At 37.8% G+C, this 24900-nt stretch overlaps 1 protein-coding gene across 3 annotated transcripts in view; it reads right to left on the reverse strand.

Annotated features, from left to right (window-relative positions):
- FYB1 (FYN binding protein 1) overlaps positions 1–24900 on the reverse strand; it is a 165040-nt gene that overhangs the window by 37307 nt on the left and 102833 nt on the right. For all 3 annotated transcript variants that reach the window (XM_063664757.1, XM_063664758.1, XM_054489359.2), the window contains one exon: positions 10771–10927. In XM_063664757.1, the coding sequence (XP_063520827.1) occupies positions 10771–10927 (157 nt within the window). The remainder of the gene's footprint in view (positions 1–10770; positions 10928–24900) is intronic.

Genomic DNA, 24900 nt, shown 5'->3' on the forward strand with positions numbered 1-24900 from the left:
AACAAACACTTCACTTTATCTCTGTGAATTCTTCACATTACAACAAGATATTCTTCCTTTATCCAGTCAAGCTAAGAAAAAATTGTCTTTATTCACCGACTCTACTTCCTCTCCTCCCACTCATTTCGTTCCCGACTGCAATCTTTCCCCTATTGCCACTTCTTCCCTGAGACTATTCTTAAAAATACTAGCTACCAAATCCACTGGACCCTCTCAAACTGCATCTTACTTGATTGCTTTGTGGCCCTGGACGGTATTGGCCATTTTGCCCTCTTTGAGTCTCCTTTGTTTGTTTCCATGAGAAATAGCTCCTGGCTCACTTCTTGTCTCTCTGGCTACTACCTCACAATTTTCTTTGTGGTTTATTTTCTTTTGACTTCTCTTAAATGATGATGTTCTGTTGTGTTCTGGTCTTGGTTCTCTTCTTCTTTTTTCACTTTGCAGTTTTTCCTAAATGGTTTTATGTACCTCCATAGCTTTATATATGATCTTAATGTTGGCAAATTCCATGTTGAAATCTCTAGCCCAGGCTTCTCTTCTGAGATTCCGATTCAAATATATATATCTTGGGTGTCCTACAGCCAGTTCTATATTATCATCTCAGAAACTGGGGTTTCCTCCTTTTAGCCCAGCCTAAACCTGCTCTCCCTACTAGGTTTCTTTTCTTGGTGGATGGCACCACAATTCACATATCTATCAAGCAGCAACTCATCCTTTGTTTTTCACTCATCTTCAGTCCCATGTCAAATCAATCATCAAATTACACCAGTTCCCCATACTAATTCACTTCCCTCTTCCATTTCTCCTCTCTCCCGCTAGACACAAAAATAGGATTATATTATCTCTGGAGTGGACTTTTGCAGTAGTCATCTGGTCAGTGTCCTGGTAATCAGAATTACTCCTTCTCTTCCCTATCCTGATAGTCCCTTCTCCAACTTTTGCCATCTTTCTAACACAAAAATATGATTATATCACTCTCATGTCCCATAGTCAAACTCCTTAAAGAGTTAGGAAAGAATATTACTTGAACAAGAGACGCTGGTTGCAAAATGTGTTTCACCACATTTGAAGAATGTGGGCTGGAAGTGCCTTTTTATCACTAAAACCATAAAATGGGCTCAGTGGATACATTTGTAACTCAGGAAGAACTGTCATGGATATCTGTCTCAGTCTTTACTTGAGATGGTAAATATAGGTAGGGACTAACTGTTAATCTAATAAACTCACTTTAAAAAAATAGAAATTTAAAAATTTAACTTATGCATGCTTAGCTTTCTATTTAGGTAAGTGTAAAGGCCCTGTTAATTAACTCATTAAATTTGTCATGACAAGACACTTGTTTTCTTTAGTCTTTTTCATCCTTGGAACATTCAGAATTAAATACAGACATGATGGAATAAGCCAAACTCATAGTAAAAACAATATGTGGAATAAGTTTTATAACCATTGGGATAATGTATGTACAGTCAATTTTTTAAGTATTTGTAATATTTAAGAGATGTGTTACATTAGAAAATATTCAGGTAGACTTGTCATATCAACTTAAAATTTGTGGTGTAGACTTTCTAAATTTTAGTTGAAACATTAATGAGTCTGGGTATTGAGTATCGATGGCTGCTCACATCAAAAGAGGAGAGTCAAGTGAACATTATTAGTTCCAGATAAAAGAATACACCAAAAAATAAAAGAACTAAATTTGATCAAGCCACCTGTACCTCCCACTGTCAATGTATAGGAAATACAGAGGAGAGAGGGACATATAGCTATATTAAAGAGAGCAATCAGCAAAATCTAGACGATGGGGAACTATAGTATCCACAAACAACTTGATATCCTCAACAAATAAATTGCAAAGAATTAAAAAGAGACATGGAGAGTGAACTTATATCTTAAAAGAGAATAACAGGTCAGGCACGGTGGCTCACGCCTGTGATCCCAGCACTTTGGGAGTCTGAGGTGGGTGGATCATCTGAGGTCAGGAGTTCAAGACCAGCCTGGTCAACATGGTGAAACCCTGTCTCTACTAAAAATACAAAAATTAGCCGAGTGTGGTGGCGGGCGTCTGTAATCCCAGCTACCTGGGAGGCTGAGGCATGAGAACCCGGGAGGTGGAGGTTGCAGTGAGCCAAGATCATGCCACTGCACTCTAGACTGGATAACAGAGCGAAACTGTGTCTCCAAAAAAAAAAAAAGAAAAAAAAAAGAACAACAAAATACAAAACATATATGCCAACATAGATGTGTATAGTTTGGATTCTTATTCAAACAACTTAAAACACATACATGTTGTAAGAGATAATTGGAAATGTGAACACTGACTTGATATTTTATATTAATGCACAGAATCTATTTTTTTAGGAATACCTACTGAAATATTTATAGATGAAATTATATGATATTTTGTATTAGTTTCAAAATAATATAAGAGGCAAGTGGATGAGGGTATAGATAATACAAGATTGGCCATGAGTTTATAGTTGTCGAAGTTGGTGAAGGGAACATGGAGGCTCATTATACTATTCTTCCTGCCTTTTATATGCTTAATATTTTTTTTTACAATAAATATACTTCTTAAAAAGCATAAGAAAAATCTAATTGCAAATGCTATTGGATATTTAAGGGAACTGGATATGGTTCAATTTAATAGATTTATGAGAGTCATTTAAATTCTTGGGAGGGTTTTGCTTAGTAGGGTGATTCAGTGTGTTTATTCAGATATTTGGAATGTTTAAAAATGAAATTAAGTATGTTAATATATACATGCAATATGAAACATCGCAAGAAGTTTCATTAACCAAATTTATAAACAGAACTATTGATTTAAAAGAATTTAGTTTGAGCCATGTGAGTTGTCCAATCATTAATCAAAGATCCCCTGAAAATAATTCTAATTTAAATACAAATTACCAGATGTATAAATAAAATAACAAGTCACATAATATAAATTTAAGTACTTAAAGGAAAATAGGCCTTTGCATTATTAACTTTGATGAATTGAATATTAATTAAAAAGATGAAAATGCCTAAGACATTAAAATACACTGACATTGTACAGAGTAAAATCCATAGCTCTTTTTATGGCATACAAGGTTCTTATGATCAATCTTGCCCTGTAAAGCTTTGTTTCTCATATTTCCTTTTCTTACATTATCTTCTCACATATTAACAGTAAACTCACATGCTGTCTGAACTCTCTCTGGTTTCTTGTTCCTTCACGCTCAGCCCACGCTTCCCTTCTTTGGAATAATCCTCCCTTCTCAGCATCCCCTGCTTGTGGTCCTCCCATTCTTTTTTTTTTCTTTTCTTTTTTTTTTTTTTTTTTTAAGACAGAGTCTCACTCTGTTGCCCAGGCTGGAGTGCAGTGTTGCAAACGTGGCTCACTGCAACTTCTGCCTCCCGGGTTCAGGTGATTCTCCTGCCTCAGCCTCCCGGGTAGCTGGGATTCTACAGACGCCTGCCACCACGCCCGGCTAATTTTTGTATTTTTGGTAGAGACAGGGTTTCACCATGTTGGCTAGGCTGGTCTCGAACTCCTAACCTCAGGTGATTCACCCGCTTCAGCCTCCCAAAGCGCTAGGATTACAGGCATGAGCCACCGCACCTGGTCTCCATTCTTCAAGCCTCTCCTTAAACAGTCCTTCCTTTGTGAAGTTGTCCCTGATTTCCTTAAGCCTAATCATTGCATTGCTTCTCTGCATCATTCATCCATCCATCCATCCATCCATTATAGTGATTATTCTGTATTCCTTTGTAATTATGGGGTAATTGCTTCAGGTCTCTCTTTTCACTACCAGGCCATAAACTCCTTAAGGAAAGGGATTGTCACTTTGCTAGTTAATTTATATTTATGATTATCCTTTTAGAGAGTTATTAGCATAATTCCTGTCATGATAGGCTTTTGATTTTTTTGATGAATTAACAATATTCCAGTAATACCAAGAGACTGACTTTTATTACTAAAGCAAATTATCATTGGTGAAAAGGATGTTAAATCAAAAAGGCCACCAGATTTAAGCAATTTACTTCCTAAAACACCTGTATGAACAACAAATACTTCTAAAAGGAAGGATATTTGCATAGCACATTCATACATGTGTGTCTGCACATTTATGCAAAACATTTATTACTTGTAGACAATGTTTGCCTGCACACTTTTGTTTTATTTATGGACCCAAAATTATAGCATATGAATCTTAGTGCCACTTTATATAGGCCTGAATTTATAATATGTATATTATAAAAATATTCAATAAATGTGAAATAGTGACTATAATAGCAATGATGGTGAAGAATAAAAGGAAAAGAGATGAGGAAAATAAATAAGTGCAGGTGCCATGAGTAAATCCAGATTAAACTGTCAGCAAATTCGCCGAGGTTTCCAAGCATTGAGAAAAGCCCCATAGAGAGAGTAAGAGAAAAACAATGGAACCAGTCAAAGCCCAAGTCATAAGAAACTGAGCAGAGGGAGGGGTGAAGAAGAAGAAAAGGAAGCTTACCAGTTATGATAATAGGTCTATTCAATAAGGCCTCTCACTATAGATCTTTGTTTTTATGCTATAGCATGTAGAATTAAATAGGAAAAGTAAAGTTAATGACTGTCATTTTTAGAAAGCTTATTAGTGTTTTATTTCCTGATGTATAAAGATGTAAAACTGTTGACCTCTATACTTTTCTTTTCTTTTTTTTTTGGAGACAGGATCTCACTCTGTCCCCCAGGCTGGAGTGCAGTGGTGAGATCATGGCTCACTGTAGGCTGGACCTCTCAGGCTCGGGGATCCTCCCACCTCAGCCTCCCAAGTAGCTGAGACGACAGGTACGTGCCACCATGCCCAGCTAAACTTTTGTACATATGTGTGTGTGTGTATGTATATTTAAATTTAAAATGCAATATAACTTTGGCCTCAACTACTTTATTTTCAAAGTTATTTAGGATTTCTGATTCTCACCTGTCTTGAATCTTTTATGCTCTTAAGACATCCAGACTTGAATGATATGATTGCAAGTTACTTCTGGGAACAGCTTTAGGAGTAGGCAGAACAGGCTGCAAGATGATAAGTCCACCTGTCTTCTTCTTCTTTTTTTTTTTTTCTTTTTTTGAGACGGAGTCTTGCTCTGTCGCCCAGGCTCACTGCAAGCTCCGCCTCCCAGGTTCACGCCATTCTCCTGCCTCAGCCTCCCGAGTAGCTGGGACTGCAGGCGCCCGCCACCACGCCTGGCTAACTTTTTGTATTTTTAGTAGTGACGGGGTTTCGTCGTGTTAGTCAGGATGGTCTCGATCTCCTGACCTTGTGATCTGCCCTCCCCGGCCTCCCAAAGTGCTGGGATTACAGGCGTGAGCCACCGTGCCCGGCAAGTCCACCCTGTCTTCTAAAATTCCTTCCTTGATCCCAATTAGAGATTCCACTCTACACCCTAGGGAGAATTGTAAACCTTAGGGAAGCCATTGCTCCCCGCTGCTCTAATGCTCTGCTCCTGCAATTCTCCCCTCTCTCCACCCTTATCATTATATATATATTATATATATATAATATATATATATATTTGTAGACGCAGGGTTTCACCATATTGCTCAAGCTGGTCTTGAATTCCTGGATTCATGTGATTGGCTCACCTCGGCCTCCCAAAGTGCTGGGATTATAGGCATGAGCCACCATGCCCAGCTGGCCTTTATACTTTATTGGCTATTCATGCATTTAGCTTTTAATTATCAGCAGTTTTTTTTTTTTTTTTTTTTTAAAGAAGGAAGAAGAAATCTACTTGACACATTAAGCTTTATTCTATACCTGCCTTACTGGGAGTAATATCTTGCAGCCTTTTTTCTGGAACATGTCTTCCTATATTTAACCCACGAGGAATTTGAAAACTGACTTGTTTAAGCCAACACTTTCCAACTGGTGTGAGACAAGACTATCTGACAGCGGGCTGCTGATATGGCAAGTCTCAAGTTTCAGAACATTTTAAGCATCTCTAATTAATAAAAAGGTTATAATGGTAAATTTTTACTTTTCCTCCAATTTTACAGACAAAAAATAAAACACACATACAAACAGAAACCAAAAAACCCTTTAAACTAACTATGAATGACTTCAGGGTAAGAACTGTTGAAACTTCCCTTTTCTAACCTTAGTCACTTCCCATTATTTATTATTTTTTATTACTTCACTTTTCCTGTCTCATTACTATTAATAACCATGTAATTTGTTTGATATGCCAAAACACTCAACCATTGATTCTGTTTTAATATGAAAAATTATGATGTTAAAATTATAATTTAAAAAGGTACCAAGAAATGTATTACACTAAAAGGTGTTGATTTGAACATTAAAAATGATAAACATGCTCTTTTGACCCATTTCATTTTCTCTTCAAATGCGTGAGTAAAAATAGCAGAAGATGTAACAAACTGATTTCTGACCACTAGGTGGGGAAACAATACAATTTAAAATACAATATAACTTTGGCCTCAACTACTTTATTTTCAGTTATTTAGGATTTCTGATTCTCACCTGTCTGGAATCTTTTACACTGTTAAGACATCCTGACCTGAATGATATGATTGCAAGTTACTTCTGGGAACAGCTTTAGGAGTAGGCAGAACAGGCTGCAGATGATAAAATCCACCCTGTCTTCTAAAATTCCTTCCTCGATCCCAATTAGAGATTCCACTCCACACCCTAGGGAGAATTGTAAACCTTAGGGAAGCCATTACTCCCCGCTGCTCTAATGCTCGGCTCCTGCAATTCTCCCCTGTCTCCACCCTTATCATTTTTCCCTCTTGACTGGATCTTTCCATCAGCCTACAAACGTGCTGTTATTTCCATCTTTAAAAAGGCTCTTGATCTCATTTCTCCCATCAGTTACTGTCCCATTTCTTTGGTTTCCCTTTCTTTGTAAAGGAGTTGTTTATATTTGCTCTGTCCAACTCCTCTCCTTTCATACTCTTTTAAAGCCATTTCAATCAGCCTTGCAGCCCCACCACTCCTGACAACTTCGCCTGCACTGACCTCCACAGTCCTCACTTTTTGGCCTCCACCAGCACCTGGCACAGTTTCTCACTGACTCCTCCTTGGATGCTTCCTTTCCTGGGCTTCCAAGACCCCCACTTTATTGATTGTTCTTTTTATTCTCCTTTACCCCTTCTCCTCCTCCCAGGCCTCAGAGAGTTACAGTGCCCCAGAGCTCAGTTCTTTTCTTCTCTGTTTACACTCCCTTCCTTGGTCATCTTAACCAGCCTTATGACTTTCAGTGTGGAATGTGTTCCCATTTCTCTCCTATTTTAAGCCAGAATTCTCTCCCAAACTCTACACTTCTTACCCAATTGGATGCTTAAAAGGTACCTCAAACTTAACATAGCCATGACCTCCAGATCTTCCTCACCTTTGTTAAACAAAACTTGTTCACCTTTGTTAAACAAAATCTAGGAGGCCATTTTTTTTGGACTAAATTCCTGTACTGGGCCCCAGAAGACCAGATTAAAAATCAAAATGGAGTCACCCATGCTCACCAAACTGAAACTGAGTTGTTATCTGGCCTTTTGAGAAATCAGGAGAGAGAGAGAACGGCCTAGTTGCCTGAAGAGGCCAATTTTCACTTTCTGTCGTAATAATGAAGCTCTGTTTTAATCTTCACAAGAAAGACTGACCTGAAGTAACCTGATGTTAACCAACCCATTATCTTTCTATTGTTCTATCTCCCTATACCTGCCTTACAAGGAAAGAAACTTTGAAATGACCAATCCACTTTTTGTTTTTTGTTTCTGCTTTCTTCAGTTCTTTCTGTTTATAAAGCCAACCTCCTCTGCTTCACACTTTGGAACACTTACTTTATTTTATAGAACAAAGTGTTGCCCAATTTTAGATGTGCAAATAAAAACTCTTGAGATCTTTAGATTTGTTGTGATTTTAACATCTTCATCCTTTGACATCTTCAGCCTCCTCATGGTGGTGCTTGGGCTGATGGAAGCATGATCCTTACAGTTGCTTGGGCCAAAAACACTGGAACCACCCATTCTAGATTCCCATTTTCCTTCATACACTAAATCCAAATTCTTTTGTCTCTCTCTTCAAAATACACCCAACATATGGACACTTCTCACCACCTCCACTGTTCCCATCATGGTCAGTGCTACTGCATACCTTGCCTGCATTTCTGTCATATCTGACTAACAGGTTTCCCTGCTTTGACAATTGTCTACCTACTGTCTCTTCTCAGCATAGCCATTAAGGTGATTTTTATAAAGCACAAGTCAGAAAACGTCACTGCTCTGCTGTAGCTCTTTGAGTGGTTCCCATTTCACTTAAGATAACTGCTGCAATCTCTATCATGGCTTACAAGGCCCTACATAAGCTGACTCTTTCCCTACCATTCCTTCCCTTGCTCTCTCTACCTGCTCTTTGTGCCTAGAACAGTCTTCCTTCATGTCTAACTCCCTTAGTTCCTTTGAATCTTTGCTCAAGTATCATTTTCTAGTAGGTTGGTGCAAAAGTATAAATATATACTTCTCTCAAGCAGCAACATGCTGTCCCCAACGCCACCCTCACACTCCACCTCCACCACTTACCTCTGCTCTGTTTTCCCTTTAGGAAATATGTTAGGAAGTATCAAGTGCTAATACCATATTCTTTACCTGTTTATTATTTATTTATTTTTGAGACAGGGTCTTGCTCTGTCACCCAGGCTGGAGTGCAGTGGCACAATTATGGCTCACTGCAGCCTCGACTTCCTGGGCTGAAGCAATTCTCCTGCCTCAGCCTCCTGAGTATCTGGGTCTACAGACATGCACCATCATGCCCAGCTAATTTTCAAATGCTTAGTAGAAACAGGGTCCCGCTATGTTGCCCAGGCTGGTCTCCAACTCCTGAGCTCAAGCGATCCTCCCACCTCTGTCTTTCAAAGTGTTGGGATTACAGGTATGAGCCACCATGCCCAGCCCTGTTTATTATTTTCATTTCTTTAGTCTCTTGGTCCCTGCTTTGCAGGGGTCTTTTTTTGTTTACTAATATTTCCTGAACTCCTATTACAAAAGCACAATGTAGTGGCTCAAAAAACACTTGTTGCATGACTATAAAGGAAATCTATTAGATCTTGACTTGAGAGTGGTCTTTGATTAGAAAAGGGAGGAACATTTGCAGGTTGGCAGAGGGAATGTTTGGGAAATACTCATGTATGTGTTTTGAGGACTGGTGCTGTGAGAAGCACAGACACACCTATATCTTTCACAATTCTTCTTACAGACTACCCCATACATTGCCCCTTCATGTAAAATATAAGCTTTTGAGTCTGAACATCAAGGACCATTTTGGTTTCATTTCCTCTATGTATTTCTAGCTTCCCCTTCTTGGGGAAAATTTTCTAACCCAGAGATTTCTTCATTGTGGAATTTACTTGAGCTTTCTGGTGGGAGCTTGAAAGTCTTTCACTATACACATTTTCCATTTTGAAAAAACAAAGTAGCTGTATATCATGGAGGATTAGAGGCTTTAAATTGACATCCAGAAATTCAAATGCCTTGAAGGGTGTGCAGCCCGTTAATATAAATGCACAACGCAGGTCATATATAAGATAACAGCCAGGAAGCTGCTCTAGCACCTTCTACTTACTATCCTTAAACCCCCAAGAAAGCATATTAAAGTTAAAAAATGGTGGTGTTTTTCCATGACAAATATGTTTTCTATCCTTTCCCTAAATTGTAGTCATCAAGCATTTCAGGGAATCTGTCAATCCAATATTGTTATTAACAGTTTCCATTACATGGATTATGGATATTAAGTATTTAGTTGTAAGGAACATCAATCTGGTAGGGGAATTTAAGTGAAGGAAAATCAAATTGTACTAAATATGTTGAGATATTACTTATTTGTGATAAAGGAGAATCATGTTAAGCAATTTTCTACAAGAAGAAAGGGAATATCTAGTCTATTTTGTCTTAAGGATTTATGCTTGCCATTGTCTGAATATTCTTCTTAAAATGACATTCCATTTTATTCCAACCTGTCACTTGCTTTTTCCTTTACCAACTATTCTATTAAATCCTGGATAAAGAGCCCATGCATGGCAACCCCTACAGTGCTCACATTTCTGAAAAATATCATCTAAGAAAATTCAAGCAAGAGCAAGCTTGAATAAAAGTTTCCTAGATTTTAACGCCCAGACAAAAATTCTGATGTTTTTGTTATTATTGTTTAATTAAAGGAGGCTATTTAGCAAAGTAGTTTAAAGCACATTTACTTTGGATTCTGACTACATTGGTTGAAATTTTTATTCTATACTACTTTGTGATCTTGGAGAAGTTACTTGGCTTCTTTGCAGAGCTAAAGTTCCATTTCCTCATCTGTGAAATAATGACGATACTATCTAATCAATAAGGTTATAAAGATGATATATGTAAAATTCCTAGCACATTATAAGCAGTCAGTAAAAATATGGTGATGGAGTGGTGGTGATCGTGATAGTGGAGGAGTTGGAGATGGTGATAGTGGAGGAGTTGGTGGTTCTCAAGAAAGCTTCAGAACTTTTTAAAAAACAGTGGAAATTTTCTTCAAATAAATGCTTAAGGGGAAACCCAACATAAAACAGATAAATAAGAATGGCTCAGAACTGAGCAATTCTAGGGGTATTTGCACTGCCAGCTTGGCCAGCTCTTCTTCTTGCCAGCTGCCCACTTTTTAGACCCAGAACTTTCCCATGGAACCCTTAGCATTCGACCAAGCATAGTTTGAAAATCTATGGCAAGAGACTAGGAAAGAAATCGCAAGATAATCTTTTGCTTACTTTAGGTCAAACGGAGGTTTAATGTTTCTGGGAGGTAGGCTTGGGACTGGTGGTTGTGATGGGTGAGATGCCGGCAATGGTGGTTGGCTGGCCGGATGGGATGGTGGAGGTGGTGGCAGGGAAGTTGTTGAGTAAGACGTCTGGCCTTTGCTAGTACCTAAGAAGCAAAGCAAACAATACCATGAATTAAGACAAATCTTCAAAAAGAAGATTGTTAATTGCAATCATAGTTGGCTACAGATAAAATAATTTGGCAAAAATTAACAACTGGCTATATGGAATTTTCAATAAAGAGTTATGTTTATTTTATTGTTATTACTACGTTGTGTGCTATATATCTTTTGTGAGACAGGGTCTCGCTCTGCTACCCAGGCTGGGGTGCAGTGGCTCCATCATGGTTCACTGTAAGCTCAGACTCCTGGGCTTTCGGGATCTTCCTGCCTCAGCCTCCTGAGTAGCTGGGACTACACGCATGCACCACAATGCCCATCTAAAATTTTTAAAAAATGTTATACTTTTTATAGAGATGAGGTCTTGATATGTTGCCCAGGCTAGTTTTGAACTCCTGGGCGCAAGCAGTCCTCCTGTCGTGACCTCCCCAAATGTTGGGATTACAGGTGTGAGCCACTATACCCAGCCTTATTCATCCTTTACATCAATAAAATGTATTACATATATGTATATACGCATAACACACATACACACAGAATTTTTCCTGGTTGTTAAACATTTATCAGCATACCGTTGCTGGTACCTAAAAAATTCCTAGGTTCTATCTGCTAAATAGTGACTAGAATCAGTTGTTTCTATATCTTTCCTCTTTGTTTTGATCCTCTTCCCTCTTCCTCTCACTCATTCCTCCACTGACTTTCTGGTTTCATATATTGGGCTTTGGAATTATGCAGGTTGCCTTGTTTTCCTAAATATGGAATTTAAATTTCTTTCTCGTTTTGGGGTGATTTTCTGAGAGGAAAAGAGGATAATATCTTGACAAACATTTTGTTTTAATTTTACCTGCCTTTGAGCACAAATGAGGTCATTTTTTCATGTTTATAACCATTTTCCTTTTTTTTTTTTCCTTTTGAGAGGGAGTCTAGCTCTGTCGCCCAGGCTGGAGTGCAGTGGTGCGATCTCGGCTTACTGCAACCTCTGCCTCCCAGGTTCAAGCGATTCTCTTGCCTCTGCCTCCTGAGTAGCTGGGATTATAGGTGCCTGCCACCATGCCCAGCTAATTTTTGTATTTTTATTGGAGATGGGGTTTCTCTTTGTATTTTTAGTAGAGACAGGATTTCACCATGCCCACCGCTGTGCCCAGCTAATTTTTGTATTCTTAGTAGAGACAGGGTTTCACTGTGTTGACCAGGCTGGTCTTGAACTCTTGACCTTGTAATCCACCCACCTTGTCCTCCCAAAGTGCTGGGATTACAAGTGTGAGCCACCGCGCCCGGCTTCCTTTTAATTGTATTATTTATTCAAATACTTTGCCTATTTCAAAATTAGTATTTTCCTTTTCTTGGTTTCTAAAATATTTTTAATGAGGATATTAATTTTTTGTTTCTTAACTGGACCAACTGGACGTAATTAAGCTGCTTTGGATCCTGCTTTTGCCTGTCCATACATTAAAAATATAACACAACGAATAAAACCTCTCTTTACAAACTTCAAAAAAAATATGGCACTTTACTGTAAATTTCCTTACAAGGGTAATGCCAAGGTTTTACACAGCATATGACACAAACACATTCCTAATTTCTTTTAGATATTTCTCCCTCTTGCCAAAGCTCTTCACTTAGGGTAATTGCTGACCATATTGTCCTCTCTCTTCATTCTCTGACCTCACCCTAGTGTTTCCCTTCTTCCTGGAGTCTTAAAAACTGCTCAGGCCCTGCACTGCAGACTCGAGACCCTCTAGGCCAGGTACAGTTCCCACAAGAATAGTTCTTCTTTCGCAGCTATTTCTGGGGGATGGAGGTAGACAGAATTTGTTCCCCTATAAATCTCATGAATAAAAAATTCCAACTCAAGATATTTGTGTTAGAAATGTTGAATCCGGTTTATGTCCTAACTAAAATAAAAATTTTTGGATATATCAGTCTTTTCCTCTAGTCTATTCGATCAATCCTTTTGTGTATAATTTCTGTCACTACATTATCTTTAGGAAGGCCTTCCCTAATTTGAGAACAGATAATTATAAACAGTATATTTTCTCCTACTTTGCTGTGGCTTAGTTTTTTTTTTTTTTTTTTTGTTTTTTTTTACATTTAACACTTTAAAACTACTAGTAATTTATTTTGGAGTTTGGTGTGAGATAGAGATTTAATTTTATGTTGGTGGTTGTTGTTGCTCCTAAATCATTTAGCAAATGTTCTGCACCATTTGTCTGATAAGCTATTACTTACCAATTTGACATGCCTCTTTTATCATAGAATAAACATTAAAAAGTCTAGTGAATGTGACAGATGAAAATGGCATCCAGTTATTTTAATTCATAAATACTATGGTTCAGTAGATTCATAAATGATTTAAAAGCTGTACCCAAAGAGAATACGCCTCTGTGAGTAGATATTAATAAACCGTCCAAATAGAGAGAAAAATATTTATTAGCCATCTGTAAATTATCCTTTCATGGAAAAGATTTTGACAAGCAGGAGGCATTACCTTGGGAGAGTGACTTAAGGACAACAAGTGAGAAGTTATAGAAATGGTGTAGGGAATGGTGAGTCCTTTGAATTGGAAACACTGAAAACTGACTTTCCCAAATCCAGGCTTTCTGCCTTTACACAGGCTTATGAGACTCTGATGGGCCCTCTGTGGTTCTGCTTACTTGACATCTATTCTCCTTTCTGCGGTTATAATAACTTGAGCAACCCAGGAAGGGGTGTGCTTGCTCTTCTACCGGACTTGGAACTAGAAGGGGGTCCTCCTTGAGTTGCCGGCAGCAGTCTTGCCACTGCCAGAGTAGGGCTCGCCTGAGAGTGCAGCAAAACCAGAGGGAAGCAGGGCAAGAGATGGAAAGGGACTGGTTAAATTTTAAAGAAAAATTAGTTTTGGACAATTGTCAAAGATAATTTGAAAGACGTAATGAGGCACTAAACTAATTGAACATACTCTTCCTCATCAAGCTTGGGAGAACATATGCTAAAGTCTTCCTATGTTACACTAGTATGTGGCAGTGAAACACTTTGCTTTGCAAAATGTGTGGTCACTTTCAAATACTGCTAGGAATACATTTGCATGTAGACAAAATAATTCTAAGGAAAAGCATCTTAGTTTTTCTGGAGGAAAAAGCCAGTTAGACTTACTTTAATGTCTAACGATTGACATTAGAGTCTAATGATTGACTCTAAAATCTCAATCTGGACTTTATAAAGTGTACTAAAATATAATTAGAAATATTAACATCCTCAAAAGCAAAATATGTTTTTATTCTGATGGAAAGAAAGGGTATGAATATTGAACTATAGTAAAATGAGCAAAGAAATAGAAACAATAAAGATAAAAATATCTGGGAATAATGATATCAAATAATATTAATTAATCATGCAATTTTTGGCAGGCACCATACTAGGCATTCTACATATGTAATCTTATTTATTCTGTATAATGGCCCTATGGGGGTATATGTTATTATCTAGCTTCCATTTGATAGTTAAGAAAACTACCCAAGTTCAGAGAATTAGTAAGTCGTAGCGGTGGGGTTCAAACTTGGCCAGAATTTGAACTCTAGTCATTTTTTGAATGATGTCTATGCACTTTCTGCTATGCTCTACTGCTTCTCAAGGTAATTAAATGAAAATTATTAGTAAGCTAAAATAGACATTAGCAAACTGTCCTACAATCTGGGTGTAAGTTCAGCTTTTTCGATTTGTATTTTTCCTCTTAGTGTGATTTTATGAGTGTTTTCAGTTTAATGCAGGAAAGACCTAGCTCTAGAGACTGTAAGGCTCACATATCGGGGTGTTCTGGATGCTAAATTCAGATGCCTTAGAATTTGATTTTGGAAACCAGAAAGCAGGGATGTAAACATTGAAGCTAGTAGGAAATAGGCTCTTAAAGATGAATGACTGATACTGGCTGGCTGGAAAAAAAAGCTCTGAAGAACTGAAATCGGGGAATTTTGAAATAGCAAAAAAGGACTTAGAAGATATGAAATAAGGGGAAAGAGCAACAAGTTTAGATCTCAGTCGGCATTACAAATTAGGGATGTGCAATTTGAGAGCTAACACCTAAAACTCTGATCTACTTATGGATCTCATCTCCCAAAGCTCAGGGGGGAATGCCTGGATATCTGTGATTTGAAAGTACTGGAACTGAAAAGACCATGTGGAATGTTTTCCTCAAAGAAAGACAGGATTGTGCAGGGATATGGATCCCTGTAGTAGTGGGCAGAGCTGGTCTTCTGGACAGTGCAGGATGGTTCAGCAGCAATGAGCTAATCAGATGAATTTGCAACCTACTACCCACTGTTGTCCTGAGACAGACTGAGGAACTGTGTTCTGACCATTTTACCAGGAGATCAAGGCTTCAAGAAGGACATAATAGGCATCTTGCTAATAAGTCAAGTGGGAGCTTGAGTGACTAATGACAAAAAAAATTAAGGAAAATTGGCTATATTTATATTAGGGAACAGTTTATACCAGTTACAGAAAAATGGGGAGAATTGCGAGTAATGGGGAGTGAAATTGCAATATCTTCTAGAACACAAAAACAATTCTTAAAAATCTAGGAAGTTAATAACCTCTGACTCAAACTTTTCATCCTTTTTAATTTTGGAAGTTTGGAAGAGATCTTGCACAAGTCACGTTCCTCTGCTCAGGCATGCTGGAATGGGCGGAGCACCAGGGCCATTTTATCACGAGGAAATGACCAGGAGAGACTTTCCATGAGTCAGTGGGTGCTCAGTGGTTATCTGGCCCTGCTTTGAAGAATGGCTCCAGGTTCACTGAAATGCAGGCTACCCAAAATGGTGAGATTTTGTCAGGATCTAAAACTCTATAAACAGAAAAGTGGATTTGAGGGCAATGGAAGAAGGAGCAGGGAGAGAAAAGGTGGAAATGAATAGACAGGACCCAACGAGAGTGGTGGTATACTCATGGGAAATGGAAATTGTATTACTTCACAAACTTTGCATTTTATGTATTTCTGCTGGTCAAAAATGCTGGTTCTGGATACTTTTACAACATTCTGGTAACAAAGATCTATGAAGACTTAGGATATCTACCTTGTAGATGCTAATGTTTGTGACTTTTGACTAAGAAGGTACCTAAAGTCTTCATGTCCCGAGGGGCATAAGGAACATGTGGAGATCTGGTTCTCAATTTCCTTTTTAAATCCGTGGATTCCTTAACAACACCAAAGACATTACACCATATTGCTGCTCCCAATTGCCACAAAACCCTGACCCTAGACTTGGCATTTCTAATTCTGGCTTTCTTGGGGTATCTTAGACCAGGCATTAGAAAACTTTGATTTTATCTCCAGCTCTATCACCAAAGAGCTATTTGTCTTTGGCAAATCACTTAATCTCCATGTGATTTAGTTTCTCCATCTGTCAAATGGGAGTAATCGAGCCCTAACTACCTCAAAGGGTTTAAGGATGAAATGAGCTAATACATGTGAAAGCATCTTAAAAAGTCTGAAGCATTGCATAAACATAAAAGATGGTCACACAAGGCTGAGGGGTGTCACATATAAAATCATTTCTAAGTTACTTTAACTTAAGAAATTTGGAAATTATTTAATTTCATCATCTATTTGTTTGAGAACTATTAAGCATTTGTCTCAGATTTTAGCCGTGGGCTGGCAACTCGGCATATAGACTTTTATTTTCTCTGGGCCAGTATAGGTACATAGCATTTCCCATTCAAACAAGAAGAAAAGCTCTAGCAACCACATGGCACTGCCAGAGTCTGTATTGGTGAACTCTGCACTAAGTAGTTTGTAAAACTATTTGAGTGGACACTTAATGGGAATCTCTTACGGTTGCACGGCCACGTACAGTCATTCGTACCTAAACTAAACACAGACTTTCTCAGGACTGAGTCTCACTGAGATCTTACCACATTTACCATAAAGGTTGTTTGTAATTCCCTTCATTCCTGGACTGTACCCTTGCCTTCCTCATGTACCACAGATGACCTTACCTCTTATTTTACTAAGAACGTGGAGAATGCCCCATCTGACTATCTCCACTTGCTCTGCATTCTAACTGAAAATCTCCTGATATCTTGCTCTCCCGTTTTTCCTTTGCTCCAGATTCTTTGGAAAGATGGCATTCCTCCTTGCACATACTAACAATGGCATTTTAGTTCCCATCAGTGCCTGCTTCCTTGTACAGCCCACTCCCTTTATTATTAACTCCTTCATTGCATCAAGCAAGAAACATTTACTAAGCACTTACCATGTGCTCTGAACTGTGTGTTTCATCTTTTCAATGCACTTTCCATCTTAAACATGGTCTGATATCTTCAACTCTATAGAAGAACAACAGTATCCTTTTTTAAACCTCTTGCCCCACCCTAGATACCAGCTGATTTTGTTCCTCTTCTTCGTGGCCAAACTTCTTGGAAAAACCCCTACATTTGCTACTTCTATATCTTAAATGTGCTTGGATGGCCTCATGGAGAAGTAAAGAATGAAAGGCTTAGGTTTAAATTCAGATTCAACCACTTTTATATCAACCTTCCGGTTTTTATTACTCAATATGAAGACTTGGTTAAGTTGCTTGACATCTCCAAGTCTTCATTTTCTCATCTGCGAAATGGTCACATACACACGCTCTGCAGAAGCATCTGACACATGATATGGTAGTTCTTAATAAATGGTCCTATTCTTCTTAGCTACTAATTGATCTGGCTGTCCCATTCATATACTACAGTCTACTCCCCTCAATTGCAAAGAAAACAATAAACAAACAGAAACCACTTTTTCCTCAAATTAGTCATGTCTAATCCTAGATTTGTTCGAGAATCTTAGAATAGTCTAAGAATGAAGAAGTTTAAATCCCTAGATCTACCCCAGTAGGCACCAAAACAGCCAAATACTACTTTCAGATTCTTCACTCCAAAACACACCAGAAACAATTTTCAACATGAGAATCTGAAAGACTGGCAGAAGGAATGTTTGTGCTGAAGTTATTGAGGCCTGGGTTTGACTACTAATCCCACCCAGTATTAGCTGTAAGACACTGGGTAATTTATTTTGCTTCTCTGGGTTTTACATTCTCTGCCTATTAAAATGGGACTACTGACTCTTAACTTGCAGGGTTGCTATAAGAATTCAAAATATGTCTGTCTGCCAAGCACACAGTAGGTATTCAGTGCTACTTATGAATTACTCTAGGAACTAAGACGGTTGTGTTCTGTATGGGGTAGGCTCTTTAAAAATCAATAGGACATGTTTATTTCCATCTGTGCAGAGAGATTGGTATCGTCATACTTCAGTAACTTTTATTGGAAGTTTTCTAAACTGCCACCTGTGCTTGAAATGACATGCTAATTGCCACACATCTGACTATTCTGTTAAAAGCAAGATTTTAAAAAACTGCCTGCCCTTTTGAAGTGTGGTGTGGCTGTCCTGTGATTCCCTGGTGTTAACACCTAGCTCAGAGAGCTCTCTGTTTGTACGCAGAGCACTGGTATGTGTTTTCTCACGCCATTTTTATTTTATTTAAAATTACCATAAATTACTTTCTCATTTATTTATTCATTTTCTTCCTAGCTAAACAGTGAGCTTCTGAGGTGGGTCTCCACTGTCAACACCTGTGTATGCCCTATGACACTGCATGTATCACACATTTAATGTTTCACTGATTGATTTTCTTTTTCTTTTGTCCTTTTTCCCTTTAGAAAACAAAAATAATTTTAAAAAGCAAACTGTAAAATAAATATCTGCACAGTAAAACATTTAAGAAAATATAGGAGGGAATGCTGAAAAGAAAAACCCCTGTTCTAGACCCCCATAGTCTAGTTACAAGCCTCAAAGACAACAGTTGTTACTAGTTTCTTAGGTATATTTTAAGAGATATATTCTATGTATTTTTTTACAGAAATGGAACCATGGTATATACATTATTCTGTACTTTTCTTTCTTAACTTAATTTTAAAAAGATGTTGTATATTGGCACAAAAAGAGCAATCTTTTTTTTTTTTTTTTTTTTAAATTACAGTGGAGTTCTCCATTGCATGGATTTACCTTATTTTACGTGACCAGTCTTATTATTGCTGGTCACTTAGGTTATAAAAATAACTACTGAAGTATAAGTCATATAAATAAACTAGTTTAAAATATACAACTCCATGGTATTAATATATTTACAGTTGTGCAACCAGTACTATAATCTAATTTTAGAATATACACATCACCTCAAAAATAAACCCCTGTACTTACTGGCAGTCACTTCCCATCCCTATCCCCAATCCTTGCTGCCATAGGCAACCAATAATCTGTTTTTGGTCTCTTACAGATTGGCTTATTCCAGATATTTCATATCAACAGAATCATACAATATGTGGTTGTTTGTGACTAGTTTCTTTCACTTAGTTGTTTTTGCAGTTCAATTATATTGTAGCAGATATTTATACTACTATTTTATGGCTGAATCATATTTCATCATATATCACATTTATTTTTCCATTCATCAGTTGATGAACATTTGTTTCTACCTTCTGCCTGTTATACAGAATGCTGCTATGAACGTTAATGTATGTCTTCGTGTGGACCTATGTTTTCATTTCTCCTGGGTAAATACCAAGAGTAGAATTGCTACATAACTCCATATTCAAACTTCTGAGGAACTCTAGATTGTTGCTTATTTTATGCTATTTTAGACAATTACAATTATAAAATTTTTCTGGTATGTATGTCTTTGACCACAAGTATAAATGTACCTGTAGGATAAATTCCTAGAAAGTGAAATCGGTAGGTCAAAAGAACTGAGCATTAAAATATTTTGGTAGGCTGGGTGCGGTGGCTCACACCTGTAATCCCAGCACTTTGGGAGGATGAGGTGGGCGGATCACGAGGTCAAGAGATCAAGACCATCCTGGCCAACATGGTGAAATCCTATCTCTACTAAAAATACAAAAATTAGCCAGGTGTGGTGGCACATGTCTGTAGTCCCAGCTATTTGGGAGGCTAAGGCAGGAGAATTGCTTGAACCTGGGAGGCAGAGGTTGCAGTGAGCCAAGATCGTGCCACTGCACTCCAACCTGGGCAACAGAGTGAGATGCTGTCTCAAAAAAAAAAAGTTTTGGTAAATAATGCCGTTTAGTGATTTTTTTTTTTTAAACAGGTAGGAGAATACCTGTTTTACCATAACTTGACTGGCATGTATATTATCATACATTTTTGGTCTTAATAATCCTGAAAGGTAAACAATAAATGCTATATCAATTGGATTTTCATATTTATAAGTGAGGCTGAGCATTCTTTCATATGTTTATAAGACATTTTATTTGTGTATGTCTTCTTTATAAAGAATATTAGAAGTACAGCATCCTATTTAATTAAGTAGCTGGAAAAATGAACATTCTCTTTTATGATTGGTATTTGATATAATACAGAGTTTCATATACAATACAAACATATTAGTAGATACTGTTATGTAGGTAAAACTATCATTAAAAATTTTCAATCCTCAGCAGCCTTCAAGTCTAAGGACTTGAAACGTCTGGGTCACAGACTTAGAAAATCTAGTTTTACGGAATTTTTCCTTGCCCTAATTCAAAGCCATCTGCTCTTATCTTCAAAGGATTTGTAAACCACTGTGGATGGGAAATTTTGAATACCAATTTAGTTGAAAACAAAGCACTGTAACTATATTAGTATGAAATCTTTTGCTTTGAATGCAAACTGCCAAGAAAATGTTGGCCAGCTTAGAATAGTCCATCAAAGTGGAAAGAAAAGTAATACTGAAACATCAGTGTTTACATAGATAATCAAAGCTGAAATTAGAATGGAGGTGAAGAGGTAGAGATCAAAACAAATCTAATGATCAATGAGAGGAAAATAAGTAAAGAAAGGCTTTGATCACTGCCATAAACTCTTCCATCTCAGACCTAACTTTAACATTCAATGTCTCTGAATAATTTTTTCAACTGTTAAAAATTCACCTCCCCAATAACTTTGTTGGTTATTCAATTATATGTAATCATAAAAGGTAAATTGTTTTTATAAATGAGTTTATTCATTTTCCAGTCATAAAATAACATGAAATTCAAATTAGGCGGTAATTTGACAGGAGATTGCTGACTTTTGGATCTTTTTTTGGAAGGTTAAGTATGACTTTAAAAAGGAAAAAAATCAGCATATAAGAAAAGTTCTTTGTCAGATGCTCATAGATTACAGGGTGCCTCTTCCCTCCTCTAAGATATAACATATTTGGGTATAAAGCAATAACTGAATCTGTATTCTTCAAATATGAAAAGTTATTTTAAAAGTGTACTAATAACTTCTACAGGAGCAAAGAAAGCACTAGAAATCAAGTTTTAGAAACATCCTCAGATTAACTGTTTTAATTTTTGAGGGAATAGTGAATGTTTTGGCTAAATCAACAGTAGAAATCATTTGAGAACACTTTTAGGATAAAATCAATATAAGCCAGTAATACAACATCTATAAGCAGAGAAGGAATAAACCTTGATGTGCAGAGGCAATATCACATCCTCAGGGAGAGAGAGGGGCAAACAGAGGAGAAATAAAGCATGTGCTCCAAATTCAGCTGTCTGTGGGCACCAGGCAGGAGCATGCCTGTGTGCACTGAGCTGGGAGCACGTGACCATGGTGAACCGGAAACTAGTGCCCTGTCTCAATGGGTGACCACTGTGGGGCTCCAGCCCACTGTAAATATGTGAAGAAAAAGACTAGATTTTTCTATAAAATCCTCTACTTTTTGAATGTTGGCAACTATTAAAACAAAAGAAATCAATCAAACAAACAAAAAACTCTGCACACCCAACACAGCACATTTTTGGGCTACATTCATTTTTTGTTGTTGTTGTTGTTGTTGAGATGGAGTTTTGCTCTGTTGCCCAGGTTGAAGCGCAGTGATGTGATCTCAGCTGACTGCAACACCCACTTCCCAGGTTCAAGCGATTCTTCTGCCTCAGCCTCCTGAGTAGCTGGGATTATAGGTACCCACCACCACACCTGGCTAATTGTGTAATTTTAGTAGAGACAGGATTTCACCAGGCTGGTCTCGAACTCCTGACCTCACGTGAACTACCTGCTTCAGTCTCCCAAAGTGCTGGGATTACAGGTGTGAGCCACCATGACTGGCCTGTGCTACATTAATTTACGACATACACCCTTTTTAAGTAAAGAAAGAGAAAGCCTCACAAAGAAGTTTTAATAAAGGAAATTGCCTGACCAGTGGTTCATCCAGGAAGCAAGCTTTTCCTTGCTAAAACTATGAAGTTTTGAAAGGGACAAATTAGACCATCAGACCAGGCAAAGAATTGTAATGCACTGGGGAAAGAACTAGAACTGCCAACAAAGAAGGCAGAGCTTCCCTGTAGTGCCTGGACAGAGCAAATGTTCTTAGCGTGACTCAAAGGGAGATAAAGTGACTACGACTCAGTGTACCTGTAAGAAGCACAACTACATATACAGACATGTAATAAGAGAAGGTACTCAGTTAAGTTAAATATTTGCTACTTTTGCTACGGCAATGACTATTGTCGCCATTGCTTACAAAAAATAATCCTAAAATTCATATGGAAGCAAAAAGAGCCCTGAGTAGACAAAGCAACCCTAAGCAAAAAGAACAAAGCTGGAGCCATCACATTACCTGTCTTCAAATTATACAACAAGGCTATAGCAACCAAAACAGCATGGCACTGGTATAAAAATAGACACATAGGTCAATGGAATGGAATAGAGAGCCCAGAAAGCAAGCCACATACCCACAGCCAACTGATCTTTGACAAAGTCGACAAAAATGTACACTGGGGAAATGACACTCTATTCAATAAATGGTGCTGGGAAAATTTGACTGCCATGTGCATAAGAATGAAACCGGACTCCTATCTCTCACAATACACGAGAAATTAATGCAAGATGGAGTAAAGATTTAAATGTAAGATCTGAAGCTATAAAAATACTAAAAGAAAACCTAGGAAAAACTTATGGACATTAGCCTAGGCAAAAATTCATGGCTAAGACTTCAAAAGCAAATACAACAAAACCAAAAATAGACAAATGGGAGTTAATTAAACTAGAAAGCTTCTGTCGGTAAAAGAAATAATCAACTGAATAAGCAGACAACCTGCAGATTGGGAGAAAACATTTGCGAGCTACGCATCCAACAAAGGACTCATATCCAGAGTCTACAATCAACTCACAACCCCCAAAATAATCTCATTAAAAAGTGGGCAAAGGACATGAACAGATATTTTTCAAAAGAAGACACACATATGGCCAACAAGAATATGAAAAAGTGCTCCACATCACTAATCACCAAAGAATTGCAAATTAAAACCGCAATGAGATATCATCGTACAGCAGTCAGGATGGCTATTATTAAAAAATAAAAAAATAAGAGATGTGGGCAAGGATGTCGAGTAAAGGGAATGCTTATACACCGTTGGTAGGAATGTATATAAATTAGTACAACTGCTAGAGAAAACAGTATGGAAATTTCTCAAATAACTAAAAATAGAATTACTATAAGATTCAGCAATCCTACTACTGGATATTCAACCAAAAGAAAAGAAATCGGCCGGGCACAGTGGCTCATGCCTCTAATCCCAGCACTTTGGGAGGCCAAGGCAGGCAGATCACCTGAGGTCGGGAGTTCAAGACCAGCCTGACCAACATGGTGAAACCCCGTCTGTCCTAAAAATACAAAATTAGCCGGGCCTGGTGGCAGGTGCCTGTAATCCCAGCTACTCGGGAGGCTGAGGCAGGAGAATCGCTTGAACCCAGGAGGCAAAGGTTGTGGTGAGCCAAGATCGTGCCATTGTACTCCAGCCTGGGCAACAAGAGTGAAACTCCGTCTCATAAAAAAAAAAAGAAAGAAATCATTTTACCAAAAAAGACACCTGCACTTATATGTTTATCACAGTACTATTCACAATAGCAAAGCCATAGAATCAACCTAAGTGTCCATCAATGGATGAAACTTATGGATGACACTGATAAAGAACATGTGGTATACATGGAATACTACTCAGCCATAAAAAAAATAAAATTATGTCTTTTGCAGTAACATGGATGGAGGTAGAGGCCATTACCTTAAGTGAAATAACAGAAACAGAAAGTCAAAAATCACCTGTTCTCACTTGTAAGTGGGAGTTAAATTACATACAGACGCAGACATAGAGTGTGAAATAATAGACACCGGAGACCGGGAAGGGTGGGAGGGTTGGCAAGAGTGAGGGATTGGAAATTAATTAACGGGTACAATGTACACTATTCTGGTGATGGTTATAATAAAAGCCCAGACTTCATTACTACTTAGACAAGGTATCCATGAAAAAAAAAACCCTGCACTTTATCCCTTAAATTTATATAAATAAAAAAAGAAAGGAGGGACCCTGAGTCAAAATATAGCACCTAAACATAAGATGATAAATCAGGTTTTAGAGGAGAGAAAGATATATAAAGTTGGTGCAAAGGTAATTGCGGTTTTTGCCATTACTTTTGGTAAAAACTGCAATTAACTTTGCACCAACCTAAAAGAAGAAAAGACACAGAAGGAAAAAAATATAAACGCCACAAAGAAGTAGTGGGGCACAGTGGAGAGAGGGAGCGTTTTGAAATGAGATGATCCGGGGATCAGGCTTCTACTAGAGGTGTGATCTTGGGTAGTTCTCTCTCTCTCTCTCTCCCTTGTTTTTGCTTTTGTTTTAAGGTATTTTTTAATTACACAAATAATACATGACTCACTTCTGGAAGAAGCTTTACAACACAGATAAAGTAGAGTTTCAGGTGACCTCTCACTCCTCCTTGCCCTCCCTTTCCCAGAGAGTACCATTGTTTATCTTTGCAGAACCTTTTCTAAGTATTTACTGACCCGTGTATGTATGCACAGGAATATCTGATTAAAAACCTAAATAGCTCCGCATGCTGAATATTGTGCTGCCTATTTTGGGCTTATCTTGTCCTTTGTAAATGTTCCAGAGTATTCTG

The sequence above is a fragment of the Pongo pygmaeus genome, chromosome 4 (genome assembly GCF_028885625.2).
Source record: "Pongo pygmaeus isolate AG05252 chromosome 4, NHGRI_mPonPyg2-v2.0_pri, whole genome shotgun sequence".
NCBI lineage: Eukaryota > Metazoa > Chordata > Mammalia > Primates > Hominidae > Pongo > Pongo pygmaeus.